Genomic DNA, 16120 nt, shown 5'->3' with positions numbered 1-16120 from the left:
CCTATACATTCTCGACACACTACCTGTTTAACACTGTAAAGCTGCTTTGACACAATCTATATTGTATAAAGCACTATATAAATAAAGATGACTTGACTTGACTTGACCTGGAACAGTAACCCTGGCCGTGATTAAAGGTACAAAATGATGCAAACTGTAAGAATTGTGCAATTTCAGGGACAAGATGGGCAATTGTGCCAATAATACCAAAAGCACATCAAAAGGAAATAAATTAAAAATCATGGTAAACTCTCAAACATATTGACTTACAGGAATAGTTTGCCCAAAAATGAAAATTTGCTGAAAATCTTCCAAGATGTAGATGAGCATGTTTCTTCATTAGAACAGATTTGGAGAAATTTAGCATTACATCCCTTGCATACCAGTGGATATTCTAAAGTGAATGAGTGCCATCAGAATGAGAGTCCAAACAGCTGATAAAAAAATCACAATAATTCACAAGTAATCCACATGACTCCAGTCCATCAGTTAACATCTTGTGAAATGAAAAACTGTATGTTTGTAATAAATTAATCATTAAGATACTTTTAACTTCACACTGATGGATCCATTGGTGAGCAAGTGATGTAAGGCTAAATTTCTCAAACTCAGTTCCAATTTAAAAAAACACATCTACATCTCAGATGGCCTGATGGTGAGTACATTTTGAGCAAATTTTCATTTTGGCCTAACAATTCTTTTAATGGTTCCCAAATTCATCTTTAAAAGTGTTCTGGATCTCAGTGCTTGAAGTGGAAAAAAGTAAGTGCCGGTACTCATTCATACGCTTGCATTCATTCACGTGATTTGTCGAGATGAGAGGTGACCCTTCCTGGGTAGTATTACTTATATGGTGTCATTTCTAATCACCCAGACACTGACGCTTTGACTCCGAGTACCGGCAACATGTCAGAAGTGCCGGTGCGCTAAAGACTAAAATATAGTTTACGTAAATATAGTATAATGTTCATCTCTGTCCATGGTGCTGAATCAATCCTAGTGGCTGGCTTTTGGTTCTGAGCACTTTTTCCCTTTCTGTAGAGGCAAATATTAGTACAAAGTCTGTTACATCTGTAAAGGCCTGTTCACACCAAGGATGATAACAATAAAGATATAGTTCTAAAAATCGTTCTCAATATTAAAGAATAGCAGAGTCCACACCACAGCTATAACGATAAAAGCACAGAGAAACGATATCGTTGGAATCACTGAAGAACGTTTTTTTCCCCAGCTGATGAACGATAACAACATTGATACCCAATCAGAATCAAACCTTCTTTAATGAGCTCGAGAATTGCAACCTGTTTTTCCATGTCAAATGTATTAATTTTGTTATAAAGGTGGTAATTTTGTCTGTAATATAAAGTGCTCATATAAAATATGCTCTGTGTGTAGGCTACTGACACAATAATTGTACATGTAAATTAGCATAGTAATTGCAAACAGTTTCTATAGTCAGTTTTTAACAGGCTGTCACATAGAATACATTCCGTCACATAATCGTTGTCTCTATGCGTGTTATTATCTCTCGTATGGTCTAACGTTAACAGACCAATCAGAAAAGCTTTCCTGTCGCCTTTACACAATCCCATTCGCGTGATTAGGTGTAATGGGGGTGGGGGCACCACCGGCATTCACCGGCCGCGGCTCTTCGGGAAACCTGAACTTCTGGATTAGCTCTTTAGCCGAGCGATTAAGTGCCGCATCGCGTTCGTTTGTAAATGTTTTGTGTGGAGCTGCCTAGCGCAGCAAACGAATACCTTAGCTCGGAAAGGAAATGCACACAAGTGGCCGAGCTGGAGATGCGCGGAGCTTGCACGCATTCTGCACCGCGGGTCGGTGGTGGAGATTCGTGCTTTCAGACTGGTAACAGCGGATTGCGGTCGTGCTGGGCGCGGTACGGGATTAATATGGATCAATGACACGCACCTTATAGATAATGGAATATACAAAACTGTATTTGCGCATTTGTAACTGTTTGTAAGTACATGACCAATTCACTGTTAAAAAAATAACAATGTACTGGATTCATCCTCTCTAAGACGCTGTGGAGGTATTCAAAGAGAAAAGTGATTCGTTTCTATTACGAGAAATGAGCATATCATTCCTTCCACTGGGATCAACGACGCATTTATGGAAATTGGGTCTCTCAGATGGCATGAAACTGCGAAGACGTGACTGGTAATAATTCAGAACCACTTTCCCTGTCGGAAAAAAACAAACAAACCTTAAAACAGCCACTTTTCAGCTCGTGCTGGTTTTTGGGGTTTTCTTTCTACGAATAGCCTATAACCTGTTACTCCCTTGAAAAGTGGCCACTATTGCCCAGGGTGCGAATTATGGGGTGGGGAAGAGGGGGGTTGGATGTTGACCACAAAATTAAGACTTGAACCCCTAAGGAATTCAAACAAATGGTTTGAGGGTTCTTAAAAGTATGTATTTATACATAGGCTAAGTGTATATTTCAAACGACGTTTTAGGTAAAGTTAGCTAAAATTGCGCTGAAATAAACGCTCGGAAATAGGAGTCGCGTTATTCTGAGAAGATAACAATAGCAACGTTTCGTTACTCGACCGCTTTCTCTATTCTCTATCAATAAATCATAATAGTCTAATAATTCATTATTCTAATATAGATCATTATAGATTTGCATATCACAAACCCGAATGTCTTCGAGGTATTTGAAGGTTAGATAACTAGCGACGCCAAAGACTGGGTTGCGCGAAACGAACCTCAACCGACTGCGCCCCAAAATAACTGACAGAATACTGAAAGAAAAGTCGACCCCTTTGAAAGTCTCGCACACTGATATCGCCACATGCAAAAACACCGCAGCGTTTCGAATGCATTTTCATTCCGACTTATCTTTTTCTTAAAAGTAAATGCAGTACTAACAAAATGTCTCTGACCCAGAAGGACCTGATGAGATTCAACGCAACGCTTCATCATTTCAGTGATCCAGCTGCGTGGGTTGAACACTGATGCTCCGGATCTCTGATGCTGATGCTGGTTCATCGCCCTTGCGCTGTTGCTGCATTCTAGGATGTTGCGACAAGTGTTGCACGAAGGGCTCAGGACGTCATTCCACAAACTGGGCCACTTTGTCGCCAATCACCCGGTGTTTTTCGCCTCCGCGCCCGTGCTGATCTCCATCCTGCTGGGCGCGAGCTTCAGCAGATACCGCATAGAGGAAAACGTGGAGTACCTGTTAGCCCCCAAACACAGCCTGGCGAAGATCGAGGGGAACTTGGTGGATAGTTTGTTCCCCGTGAACCGATCCAAACACACCCTCTACTCAGACTTGCAAACACCCGGGAGATATGGCCGGGTCATCGTGACTTCGCGCAGGGGGAGCGTGTTGGACCCTCACCACGTCAACTCAGTCCTAAAGGTGAGTAACATTTCACTGGAGTAATTGTTTTTGTGTAACAGTTTAAACGGTTACAATAGTATTGTCAGGGCTCCATGAATCAATATTTTTTGTTAATTTAGCTACTTTTTGAGAGAGCCAACTTTCCTTGAAGCTTATTAGTCTTCCTCCTATAGAGGTAAAAAAGTGAAAAGGAAATCACACAGTTCCAGAAATCAGGGATAATTTGAAAAATATACGTCTTAATTGGCTTCACAACTTTGTCCTGCTTTTTTCAGATTATATTTGCATAAAAACAAACATTTTTGTGATTACGTAATAATCTTTTTCGTTCTTCTTTTCATATTTTATCTGTTATGAGTTCAACAAAGTCACAGGTTCTGGTAAGTAGGGTTTTTTATTTATTTACAGATTTATGCAATCCTTACATTCCCAACAATGATATGTTTAACTCATTACACAAAGTGGGGGATTTTTAGATAATTTCCTTTGTTTTAAGAAGCTCATATTAGTAACTACTACTAATAGTGCATTTACAAAAAAGAAATCCAAAAAAAAAGAGAAAAGAAAATCAATACATTTACATATGTGATATTAAAAATAAGTTTGGTTATTTTTGTCAACACTGTCAGCTGTCAGGCATAAACACTACGATTTTCTTTCTGTGATTTCACTTGGATGTGATCATCAGTTTGAAACATTCTTGAATCCATTGAAATAAATGTTAGATTAATCAATATTTATGTATTAGATGTTAAATATTAAATATTGCATCTATAGTCCCACGGTAAGTGGGAAAATTCTGTGATTAATATTTATTTATTTATTCATTTATTTATTCCCAGTACTCAGGAATCACTGGGATAATAACTCTGACAAAATGTCTGTCCTTTAAAATTGAACAAATCTGTAATTTTAACTCCCCTGTGGAATACAGGAGCTATGATATTAACTGGATTTTAAGGAAAGTTCTCTTCCCACAGCTCTCCCTGGATCATATCTTTTTTTAATATTAGAAATATTTCATGCAATGTGCCGGTCAGAGTGTTAGCTTGTGGCCTACTTTATCTTCCTGTAACACAGCATCCCAATCCAGCTCCAAAATTCACTCCCCCAGACACCACCAACATGAAATATGATGCTGGCAACTTCTGCTTATACTGTACTCGCAAAAAAATTGTAATTTCAGGCAAAAACCAAATAAGCACTTCACCTCTTTTTGTGGAATGTAGATGAAATTATGGCATTACTTTTCAGATCGACATTTTGCTAGCAAAGACACTTTATTATTAAATGCAAAGTAATAATAATAATAAGTTTTATTTATATAGCGCCTTTCCAGAGCTCAAGGACACTTAAACATAAAAAATGTGAGGATAACATCAAACAAACAATCAAACAATAATACAGAAAGTAAAGAGAACATCAGACATCCAGAGAGAAATATATGGATAAGACAACATAAAACAGAATAAACAGAAGTCAACTTAAGAAAGGTAACATTGTGAAAACAAATGAGTTTTGAGCAGCGATTTAAATTCAGACAGGTTATTGGCAAGACAGAGCGATCTGGGAAGAGAGTTCCATAATTTAGGGGCAACAACGGCGAGAAGGCCGGAATCAGAGGACCGCAATGAACGAGGTGGAGAATAGGGAAGGAGCAGACTGTGAAGATAGTTAGGAGCCAGACCATGCAAAGCTTTAAAAGTAACCAGGATAATTTTATACTTAATACGATAGGCCACTGGTAGCCAATGCAGATCAGCCAGAATAGGGGTGATGTGGGCAGAGCGCTTAGTGCGAGTGAGAATACGAGCGGCTGAATTTTGAATATACTGTAATTTAGCAATGGAGGTAGCTGGTAAACCAATGAAAAGGGCATTACAGTAATCGAGATGAGATGAAACAAAAGCATTGATGAGAGTTTATGCATCGTTGGCACTAATGAAAGGACAGAGCTGGACAATTCATTGTAAGTGAAAGAAAGCTGATTTAGTGAGAGAGTTAATATGAGACTGAAATGAAAGAGAGGAGTCAAACATAACACAGAGATTTCTGACGATACTAGATGGAGCAATTAGAGTGCCAGTGATATTGCAAGTAAAGTCGGCGTACTCACGTCATGTGCATTTAGACTAATCCTTTCTAACTGGAAACATTCGTTTCAATTTTCTTGAGATAACTGAACTAAGCCCGAGCTGTAAGCAGCAACCACGTCTTAAGAACTTTTTTAATATTCACAATGCATTGTATATTCCAGAAATAGAACCTTCTTTATATTCTCTCTGCACCATAACACAACAGGTCTCGGTATAACCTTGTTCACTGTATCACAGGCCACCATTGGGCAAGAGGTTTGCTCTCCTCTGCTGAGCCATGATTTGATAGAGTCGAATGCAGTGTGACAATTGTGTATGCCAAGATCTGATCTGATTCTGAAAGAAGGAACAATCATGGTTCAAAGAATTTGAGGTGATTATATTCTGTATAGTATATATAGTTTTTTCTTTGCCCATTGTTTCCTACAAATGAAGAGCAGACAGCCCATTTGGAACGTCCGTCTAGGTCAGAGACTGTGGGCATGCAGATGTCATGCTTTAGTCGCCAACTGAGGGTTAATTATCAAGCTTGAGCAATTAGAGGCCTGATTGGTGTGTGTCTGACATTTCTTTGCTTCTCGAGGAGGCCGGAGGAGCATTGGAGGAGGCAGCCTCCCCCGGTGATCTGAGTCTGACACAATCTAATCAGTCTGACATTAACAACGCAGAGAGTCTGACCTCAGAGGACAATCAATCCTCCTCTCGCATGGATTGCCTTGGAAGAAAGTCTAAAAGTTTTTCTTTGATGTTGCGTTTGTTTTTAAACAGGAAGTAAAACTGTTGGCACCCTCTTCCTGGAGCGACATGCTTTTTTGTTGCCTGGCAACAAGATACTTGTAGCTGAATGCGTTGAAATATTGACAATCATATACTTAAAGTTTACTCTTGTGTATTAAAGGTTTTCATTTTAATTTATTCCTAATGTTGCAAGAACATAATACGCTACCATTCAAAAGTTTAAGGTCAGTGTTTCGCCAGTTCTTTTTTTCTTTTTTTTTGAAAGAAATTTATACTTTTTTATTCAACAAGGATGCATTAAATTAATCAAAAGAAACAGCAAAGCTGTTACAAAATGTTTTATTTCAAATAAATGCTGTTCTTTTGAACATTCTATTCATCAAAGATTCCTAAAAAAAGTTTCAGTTTCCACAAAAACAATAAGTAGCACAACTGTTTTCAACATTTATAAAAATAATGTTTCTTGAGTACAAAACCAGCATATTAGAGAGATTATTTGACATTGAAGACTGGAGTAATGGCTGCTGAAAATTCAGCTTTGCCATAAAAGGAATAACAATTAAAAGATAAAAAAATAAAAACAAACAAAAAATTAATAATATTTTGCAGTATTACTGTTCTTGCTGTATTTTTGATCATACTTTTGAATGGTAGTGTATATCTTTTCATTGACTAATTAAAATTTTGTTTATCTGTATTTACTTGTTTTTTTATCCCTCTCTTTTCCACATCAAGCTACACAACACAATCACTCAGATCCAGGTTCCTATGCTGGGATTTAACTACACCTTTGCCCACCTCTGCCTGTTGGATGACAGCAAGAGCTGTATCGTGGATGACATCCTGCGGGTTCTGGAGGAGATGAGGTCAGCATGGGCATCCAACCGTTCAGTACCCACTCTGCATTATCCCATCACCAAACTCAAAGACGGGCGGGAGGCCTACATTGGGCACCAGCTGGGTGGAGTCCTGGCAGGTGGAGGGAGAGATGGGGTGCGTACTGCTCGAGCTCTTCAACTCACGTACTACCTGCAAGCGGCCAGCCCACTGAACGAAGTGGTAGCGGCCAGCTGGGAGATGCTGTTCTGCAAGGAGTTGGAGAACTTTGGAAAGGCTCATCCAGAGCTTAGCCTATACCCCTTCACTTCCTCTTCTCTTCAGAGGGACTTCCAAAGGACCAGTCGGGTATCAGAACGGCCACTGGTCTTTAGCCTGGCTGCGTGTCTCTCGCTGGCCATGCTGTGCTGCTCAATGCGAGACTGTGTGCGTACAAAGCCATGGCTGGGTCTTCTGGCTCTGGTGACCATCAGCCTCGCTACACTCACCTCTGCAGGCATTTTCAACCTCACAGGAGGGAAATACAATTCAACATACCTGGGTATCCCTTTTGTCATGTTAGGTGAGATTATATTAAGCCTTCCTGTCCTCCTATTATGCAAAAATGTACACTACTGTTCAAAAGTTTCTTCATTCAAATTTTTTAAAATATGTTTTTGAAAGATGTCTCTTATGCTCACCACAGCTGCATTTATTTAATCAAAAATACGGTAAAAACAGCAATATTGTGAAATATTATTAAATTTTTTTTAAATGTTATTTTTTTTCCTGTGATGGAAAAAGCTGAATTTTCTGGAGCCAGCTGCAGTCTTCAGTGTCACATGATTCTTCAGAAATCATTCTAATATGTTGACTTGCTCAAGAAACATTTCTGTTTATTACCAATGTTGAAAACAGTTGTGCTGTTTGAAATATTTGTGGAAACTGTTTTTTTTTTCAAGATTCTTTGATGAATAGAATATTCAAAAGAACGGCGTTTATTTGAAATAGTATTTTCAATTAACAATGTAAAACTCGTTACTGTCACTTTTGATCAATTGCTTAATAACTGACCCAAACTTTTAAATGATTGTGCATTTGCATCATCCCAGTGATTCGTGCTCTTTTCTCTCTAATCACTAGTCGCCATTGCTGTCTGCATATTCGTTCCGTTCTTTTGATCGTCCATTTACATACTGTGACTGCTTGTATTTTAAAGGACTGTCAGGTTAAACGAGTGCACCTTTTTGACCGGCCGGAAAGCTCTGCACTGCACTTTTGTCAAGGTGTATCATTAAAAATGAAATGCTCCACATCAAAGGAATTCCTAATAGAGCTCAGCAGACAGCCTTTAGAGGAATTCCACCCCCTTCTTTTGTCTTCTGTCCATGAGCCATTCTGGGTGAATCAACTGTGTGCTTGTGGAACAGATTCACACGAGCAGATTTCTTGCAACTAATTACCAACACACATACATGCATCCTGACAGAACACATCCATCTTGCTCGCTCTCGTTGGCCATCTCTTACACACAGCAATTAGTGCCACATGTGGGAGGAGGCCTGTGTTGAGAAAATAACAGGCTGGGGCAAAAGACAGAAATGAGAAGAAAAAAAAAATGGAAAAGAAAAACAAGGGCTTGGAAAAAAAGAGACGAGAAGGCTGACTGAGAGACAATGAGTTTAGATTGACCCCCATGCCACCCACTCTACAACATTACTATTGCATTTCTCAAGAAGACATCGGTGTCCTTCTTATAATGCTTCTACACTTCAATCTCGACCTTGGCAATTGTGTCACTCAAAGTCAGCAATCTCAGAATTCTCCCCTCTGGTTTCCAATCACAGCCCGAGTGACAGCATCTCCTTACAGAGCTCTCCTAGAGAGCACTTTCTTAGCGTAAAAAAAGAACTTGCTAGAGCCGCCCAGTGTCACTGCATATTAATAGCATTCCAGGTTGTTCATACCGGGTTGAATAGGGTTCAGAGAAAAGCAGGGATATAAGTACAACATAACGGATGTCTGACAAAACAATAGGCCTTATCTCTGTAGGCCACCAGCCTTTTATTTAAAACAAATTCCATTACAAGGACATTAGCTGTCAGCTGGGATCATCTGACAGTCTTCTGATGATAATGGAAAGATGGAAGGGACAGATATCATAGGCCATAATTGCTAAGATTAATGTCATGTTTATGAAGAGAAAAAGACTGCACTGCATCTTGTAAGATGAACAAAGATGTTCAGGAGATAAAAGACTTGCGTACTGAGAATCAGTCTGTGTGTTACATTGGTATTCTTTATTTTGTTTTGAGACAGATGGAAATAAAATAGTTGGTTCAACTAGTAAAGAGGAAAATGTCTGTGGCAGAGGCAGAGAGCGAAGGCAAAAGTGTGAGGAAAATGAGAAAACAGTATGAGAATAGAAATTACAGTCTCTCTCTGTCACTTTCTTTGTTTTACTCTCAGATCTTGATTGTTTAGTTTAGCAACAATCTCCTCTTACTGCCCATTAGTTTAATTTGAGAATTTTAGCTCTGCCAAAAATCAAAACACTTGAGACCAAACGTGGAGGCCACGACCTCAGGCCAGTGCTGTCTGGTGACTGCTAGCTATTGTGCTGGGCACACATCCCAGGCCTGTGTGAGAGGCAGTACTGGCGATATCAGACCGAGGGAACCTCCATCATGAATGATGAGTCACTGATGCCGTGGCAACCCTGTAGGTGAGGGCCATCTACTCACTGTGCCTGCATGAGCGAGTCATGTAGAAAGCTAGAGAGGAAAAAACAGAAACTGAAAAAAGACCAATAGAATGTGAAAGCACAAGTTAAACATGTAAATATATGTTATGGTGCAAGAGTGTTAGCTTCATCATGATGACTTGTGTTCAACTGTAGGACCCCGGGTTCCTTTAAGTCAACTTCTAAAAGTAGACTGACCCAGTTTGCCTAATGACTTGGGCTTCTGTGCTTCTATGAAGTCCCAAGGCTACAGGGGCTGTCAGCCTTCCTCACATCCTTAAGGCTTTCTCCTTTCATCAGATCAATTTTACATGACATGTGGCTATCGTGTGTGAGTGTGACTGAGATTTATTTAGCTACAAATTCATCAGCTGTGAAGATAGAGGAGGAGAGAGTGGGCTATAGTTAGATCATGCTCTGTAAATAGAGGTGGTGGTGGCCAAGAAGCTTCTATGGCTTTGCTTTCAAGACTGAATCCTTTCTTTATTTTGATGGATTTTCCAGTAAACTGCACTGGTGATGATGATGAGCTATAAATTAGGAATGGAGTTTTCTATAGGCAACAGATTGTATAGATTGAATTGAACTGGATTTTAATTAGATTTTTTTTTATTGATGGATGTATAAATGCTGCAATGCATGCTAAACACTTTTTGACTTAGCTTTGTCCAAAAAAAAAAAGCATTGCCAGAGCCGGAGAAAGAGAGCATCTGTTTTTCCCTCACATCCATTGTTGCGATGCAGCTGCAGAGTGACTGTCTTGTCACCGTTTTGTTCAATTATTTACGTCTCCACTTTTCCCAGCAGCCATTTATGTCACTTGAAAGATCTGCCTGCCAAAATAATTCTAAGCTATGCTTAGACCATTTCACTTCCCGTTTCATTTAAGGTTTATAAATCACTGAAAGACGTATTTTCTCTCTTCATCTCTTTCAGGTCATGGCTTGTTTGGCACATTTGAGATGCTGTCGTCTTGGCGACGTACCCGCGAGGATCAGCATGTGAAGGAGCGGGTTGCTGCTGTTTTCTCTGACTGTATGCTGCCCTTCACAGCTAGCACGGCCTTGCATGTGGTCACCTTCGGCATTGGGGCCAGTCCATTCACAAACATTGAGGCCGTACGTCTCTTTTGTCGGAACGCCTGTATCTCAGTCCTCTTCAACTACCTCTACATCCTCACCTTCTACGGCTCCAACCTAGTGTTTGCCGGCTACCTGGAAAACAACTACCGTCACAGTCTATTCTGCAGGCGTGTACCAAAGCCAGAGTTGCTGCAGCAGAAGCCGGCGTGGTATCGTTTTCTCATGTACACACATTACAACGAGGAGGCCACAGAAGCAGGAACACTGCGTGCTTATGAGAGTCACCTGCTAGTAGCCTTTATGAAGCGGTACTACTGTGACTGGATCACCAACACCTATGTCAAACCATTCGTGGTTCTGTTCTACTTAGTTTATGTTTCCTTTGCCCTCATGGGCTACCTTCAGGTCAGTGAAGGGTCAGATCTTAGTAATGTGGTTGCCACAGAAACAAGCACTATAGCATACACCCATGCACAGCAGCGGCATTTCAGCAGTTACAGCCCTGTGATTGGCTTCTACATCTACGAGTCCATTGAGTACTGGAACACAAGCGTGCAAGATGACTTACTGGAATACACCAAAGGTTTTGAACGCATCTCCTGGTTTGAGAGTTACCTCAACTACCTTCATGGGCTAAACATCACCACTAGCCTGTCACGAAGCAACTTCACAGAACACTTGCGGTCTGGCTTTTTGCGCCAACCGCGATTTGTGCATTTCTCGGACGATATTATCTTTGCCAAACGTGCGGATGGGGAATTTGATGTGGTAGCCTCACGTATGTTTCTAGTGGCCAAGACAACAGAAAACAAACGAGAGGAGATGTCTATCCTGCTGGACACACTAAGGAAGTTGTCGCTGACCTCCAGGGTGAAATTCATAATCTTTAATCCATCCTTTGTGTATATGGACCGTTATGCTTCATCTGTTGGAGCACCTCTAAAGAACTCTTGCATTGCAGCTCTCTTTCTGCTCTTCTTTTCCACCTTCTTGGCAGCTGACCCACTGGTGAATGCCTGGTTGACTGTGACAGTAGCCTCTGTTGAGTTTGGGCTTGTGGGTTTCATGACCCTGTGGCGTGTAGAGTTGGATTGCGTCTCAGTGCTGTGTCTGATCTACGGGGTGAACTATGCTGTAGACTCCAGCGCTCCGCTGGTGTCTGCATTTGCTCTGGGCCAGGAATTTACGCGTACGCGCTGGGTAAAACTAGCTCTGGAGCGACATGGAGTTCCTGCCCTTCAGAGTTACTTGTGTTATGGGGCTGCTCTGCTCCCTCTCGCGGCCGTGCCCTCGAACCTCACCCGCACACTCTTCAGGTGCCTCTTTCTCACTGCCATCATCACTGCCTTCCACTGTTTGGCCATTCTCCCCGTCCTGCTCACCTTCTTGCCTCCCTCCAAGAAAAAATGTCGGGAGAGAAAGAATGCTGCAGAAAACCAGGAGGAAATTGAGTGTGTGGAGATGGTGGACAGCACACGTGTGGTTGATCAGATTACCACTGTCTGACCACATGCCCGAAAGAGAGGTAGACTGGAGGATGTACAAGAGAGAAAAAACAAAACACCCCCAGGGGGTGGCAGAAGGAGACCTGAGAAATGAGAGTTAGCCTATGTGCAGCTGGGCTTCCAGTTCCCATACTTAAAAGCCTCTAGATGGCTTTTAAGTACTTTATCGGTGTTCTTTAGCATGAGCCCACATTTTAAACAAGGCTTCTGTTTGATGGTAAAAGCAGATGAGTTTGAGGTTGAGCCATTAACAATGGGTGTATTGTTGTAATGGTAAAAGTCCTATGCAGGTTTTCCTGCTGCTCAATGAGAGCGAGGAAGGCCAGATGAACCACACTGCTGCACAGTTGCAGATAATCACCGAGGGGGGGCTCCTCTGGTCTGCAGTATTACAGCAGCTGTAAAGCGGAAACAGTAACAAGCAATTGCTTTGACAAGGCGTAGATAGAGACTTACAATGTTTCTGATGCCCCAAGAACCATACCAAGACTTTCATGGGGCACTAAGCTAAAGACCAAGCAGCCATATTCATATCTGCTGACAGCCATGACTTTAATGTGCCCAATGTCATTTCTTCTCAGAGGTTAGATGTTTTGGTCAGGACCAAATATTTGTCTTTTGGTATATGGTGGTATTAAAAATACATGGTATTTGATCAAAAATATTTTCACTGACCATGGTGAAAGTCACCTCCCCCACCATTACCAATGTCTCAGAGGCATTTAAGGCTCATCCTCCATAAAGGAATGTATAAGAGAGGAAAAAAATGGTTGGGTGAAAGAAAGGACGGAAAGGGGTAGGGATGTGTCTGAGAGATACACAGAAGCAAGACTCTGCTGACAGGTCGGTATGCTGTGCAATGCTTCCATGGTAACTCTGATCACAGTTTAGTTGCATTGTGTATGTATAATTTCCTACCCTCTAATTTCAGTAAGGGCATTGGTTACCAATTAAGTCACACTGCAATGGAAAGTATAATCTATGAAGGATTTATCCCTGCTGCTTCTTGCTTATTTTGTTTGCCTCTAAAATGTTGAAAATCACCTTGTCACAGACAATGCTCTTCATCAATATGCATGAGCCAGAATCCCTTCGTTTTCACCCTCCTTTGCCCTCTGTGTATGAGAGGCTTGAAAAAAATAGATACAGAGCAGAAAGAGAGCATAAGAAAGGAGCATCTGGCCAATCAAATCCACTTACTTTTCAAATTCTCCCCAGTCCCAAAAGCAATTGATATCAAATCAATCATGAAGTAAAACAGCATCCCCTTTAGCTCCAACTCTTACTGCATTTGTGCAAGGATTGGTGCTTTAAGGCAGCTGGGGTGGAGGTTGGGGGCATATGGTTTTTTCAAGCCTCCCTTTCTCAAGCACACACGTGGACTGTGACATTGACATTCATGATGACTGTGGCATAATAGAAAGGTTATGTTGCAGCTTGTGAAATATTGCTGAATGCATTGCTCCAGATAATCATATAAAGGACAATAAAGGGAAAAAGACAGTTAGACATGTACATGATTGGACACATTTGCACACTTAATGTGGCAGCTGTAAAATAGGCTTTTTTGACCATTCCCCACCTACTTGATGGTCCTCACCTACTCCAGTCTCCTCCTAAGTAGCACTTCTGAATCACTTCATGGCCCACAAGCATCGGGATGAGATTCATATAGGCTACACATTCAGATATACACACCTATATGGCTAATTAAATTAGCCCATATATATTTACAGTGCTAGAGCCTCTCACAGCTGATCTTACTCATCTTAATGAAGTAGCCAGTAGTCCATACTCTTTCCGACTAATCTGAGGATAGTGCTCTTTAAGATTTTCTCAACAATTTAATTAAAGACCAGCAACCCAACTGCAGCTTTAACTGATCTAAGCTGTTGCTGATCTCAGTGAAGCACCCAGACAGCTCTGTCTGATCTCAGAACAGTGCTGTAAATAGAGATTTCACTGATCTCTGAATAGCAATGAAATATATCAGAAACATCCTTTTTGTTCAGCACTTTTTTTGACAGGCCCTATACTGAATAAAATAAAATTATTTTCTTAATCGGTACTTTTGTGTATATATACACAAGTAAAACTGCATCAGATATTAAGGCTTTTTTTCAGAGGGCCCTTGACCCTTGACCCCTTTGACAAATAGTAGTTTTCTTGTTTTAAGGGTGAATGAAATTTTTTTAGTTAGGTTTGCCAATAGAGTAAGAACAACGATCATGTTTTCAGATAATGACAGGCCCTATACTGAATAAAATAAAATTATTTTCTTAATCGGTACTTTTGTGTATATATACACAAGTAAAACTGCATCAGATATTAAGGCTTTTTTTCAGAGGGCCCTTGACCCTTGACCCCTTTGACAAATAGTAGTTTTCTTGTTTTAAGGGTGAATTAAATTTTTTTAGTTAGGTTTGCCAATAGAGTAAGAACAACGATCATGTTTTCAGATAACATATCTTAATTATGCCTTAATATTTAATGCAATTTTGGTTAAGTACATTTATCTTGTTTGGATATGGAAACAAGACAAAAAAAACAAGAAAGAAATTAAGAATAAAATACTCATTAAGAAAATGATTTTGTGCAGTGTAATAGAATCAATCATTTCTAATCCATTATCTATCTATCTATCTATCTATCTATCTATCTATCTATCTATCTATCTATCCATCTAGATGGTTTCTATTCATTTTTCCATGAAATTTTTTTAGTTAGGTTTGCCAATAGAGTAAGAACAACGATCATGTTTTCAGATAACATATCTTAATTATGCCTTAATATTTAATGCAATTTTGGTTAAGTACATTTATCTTGTTTGGATATGGAAACAAGACAAAAAAAACAAGAAAGAAATTAAGAATAAAATACTCATTAAGAAAATGATTTTGTGCAGTGTAATAGAATCATTTCTATCTAATTATCTATCTATCTATCTATCTATCTATCTATCTATCTATCTATCTATCTATCTATCTAATTGGACAGCTTTCATTTTGTAGGAATGTAGCATGGTTTTATGTGGGTAAAATAGTCCAGTTTTGTCTATGTACTTAACTGTACTTGAAAGCGTGTACCCTTTAAGAGAAATATCATGGACCTAGAACGATCTTCATTTTATAAATGAAGCTTTAAAGTTCATGTTCATTACAATCTCTTATTTGTCCTCCTTGTCTGTCAAAATTGCTGGATTTGATCATTCAGTGCAAAGCCCTTCACATACTTCTGCTTACATACAGATTCACTCAGGCTTACATTCCTTCATTTTGTTTATACACCTCCACTATTTCATTCAGTCCAAATATGATTGCTGTGTCTCAGTATTGGCACAAGGCCCTTTGAAGATGTCAAAGCCAGTGGGAAGAATGAGGGGAAAAAAGTATATACTATACACCCACATTGGCTTGCACACACCCACACACAAATTTAGCCTAGAGTTCATGCATTCTGCCTGACTGATATGGAGATGATTGTTGTTTTTTATCTGTTTCTATGAATTTCAGAAGAATAAAAATAAAAGAGGGTGAAACGAAAAGAGAACAGTGTTGCATCATTTGTTTGTGTTATTATACATCCTTATTAAATTAAGCATTACAGGGCTCCAGACTGCGACCAAATAGGTGTATATATATTTGCGACTTATTTTTGTGAGCGGTTACACTGGCGCGACCACCGCGTTGTCCAACTCATAAGAGCTGCCATTTCTGTTGCATATGAGAAACAGCAAACGAAACTAAAGCGAAACTTAACCACACTAC

General features: G+C 40.0%; 1 protein-coding gene across 2 annotated transcripts; it reads left to right on the top strand.

Moving 5' to 3' along the window:
• The first annotated feature begins 1671 nt into the window (after window positions 1-1671).
• LOC107590220 (patched domain-containing protein 1-like) lies at window positions 1672-14483 on the top strand. Of its 2 annotated transcripts, XM_016278885.1 has the most exons (4): window positions 1672-2181; window positions 2914-3391; window positions 6943-7606; window positions 10703-14483. In XM_016278885.1, the coding sequence occupies exons 2-4, from the start codon at window positions 3044-3046 to the stop codon at window positions 12352-12354; spliced, it is 2664 nt and encodes an 887-aa protein (XP_016134371.1). In that variant the 5' UTR covers window positions 1672-2181; window positions 2914-3043; the 3' UTR covers window positions 12355-14483. The 2 variants fall into 2 exon arrangements, with proteins under 2 accessions (XP_016134371.1, XP_016134372.1); XM_016278886.1 differs by lacking the exons at window positions 1672-2181; window positions 2914-3391 and adding an exon at window positions 5794-5842.
• Window positions 14484-16120: the final 1637 nt, after the last annotated feature.

Source organism: Sinocyclocheilus grahami, unplaced genomic scaffold (assembly GCF_001515645.1).
Source record: "Sinocyclocheilus grahami isolate Dianchi unplaced genomic scaffold, SAMN03320097.WGS_v1.1 scaffold126.1, whole genome shotgun sequence".
Taxonomy (NCBI): Eukaryota; Metazoa; Chordata; class Actinopteri; order Cypriniformes; family Cyprinidae; genus Sinocyclocheilus; species Sinocyclocheilus grahami.
Note: the sequence above shows the minus strand (reverse complement) of the source record. Positions and strands in the feature narration are given on the sequence as shown.

What these genes read in the sequence shown, in the direction of transcription:
- LOC107590220 (XM_016278885.1), top strand. Translation starts at nt 3,044, where the DNA reads ATGTTGCGACAAGTGTTGCACGAAGGGCTCAGGACGTCATTCCACAAA. An exon ending in ACGTCAACTCAGTCCTAAAG is followed by an intron (nt 3,392 to 6,942) that starts GTGAGTAACATT and finishes TTCCACATCAAG; the next exon opens with CTACACAACACAATCACTCA. An exon ending in TATCCCTTTTGTCATGTTAG is followed by an intron (nt 7,607 to 10,702) that starts GTGAGATTATAT and finishes CATCTCTTTCAG; the next exon opens with GTCATGGCTTGTTTGGCACA.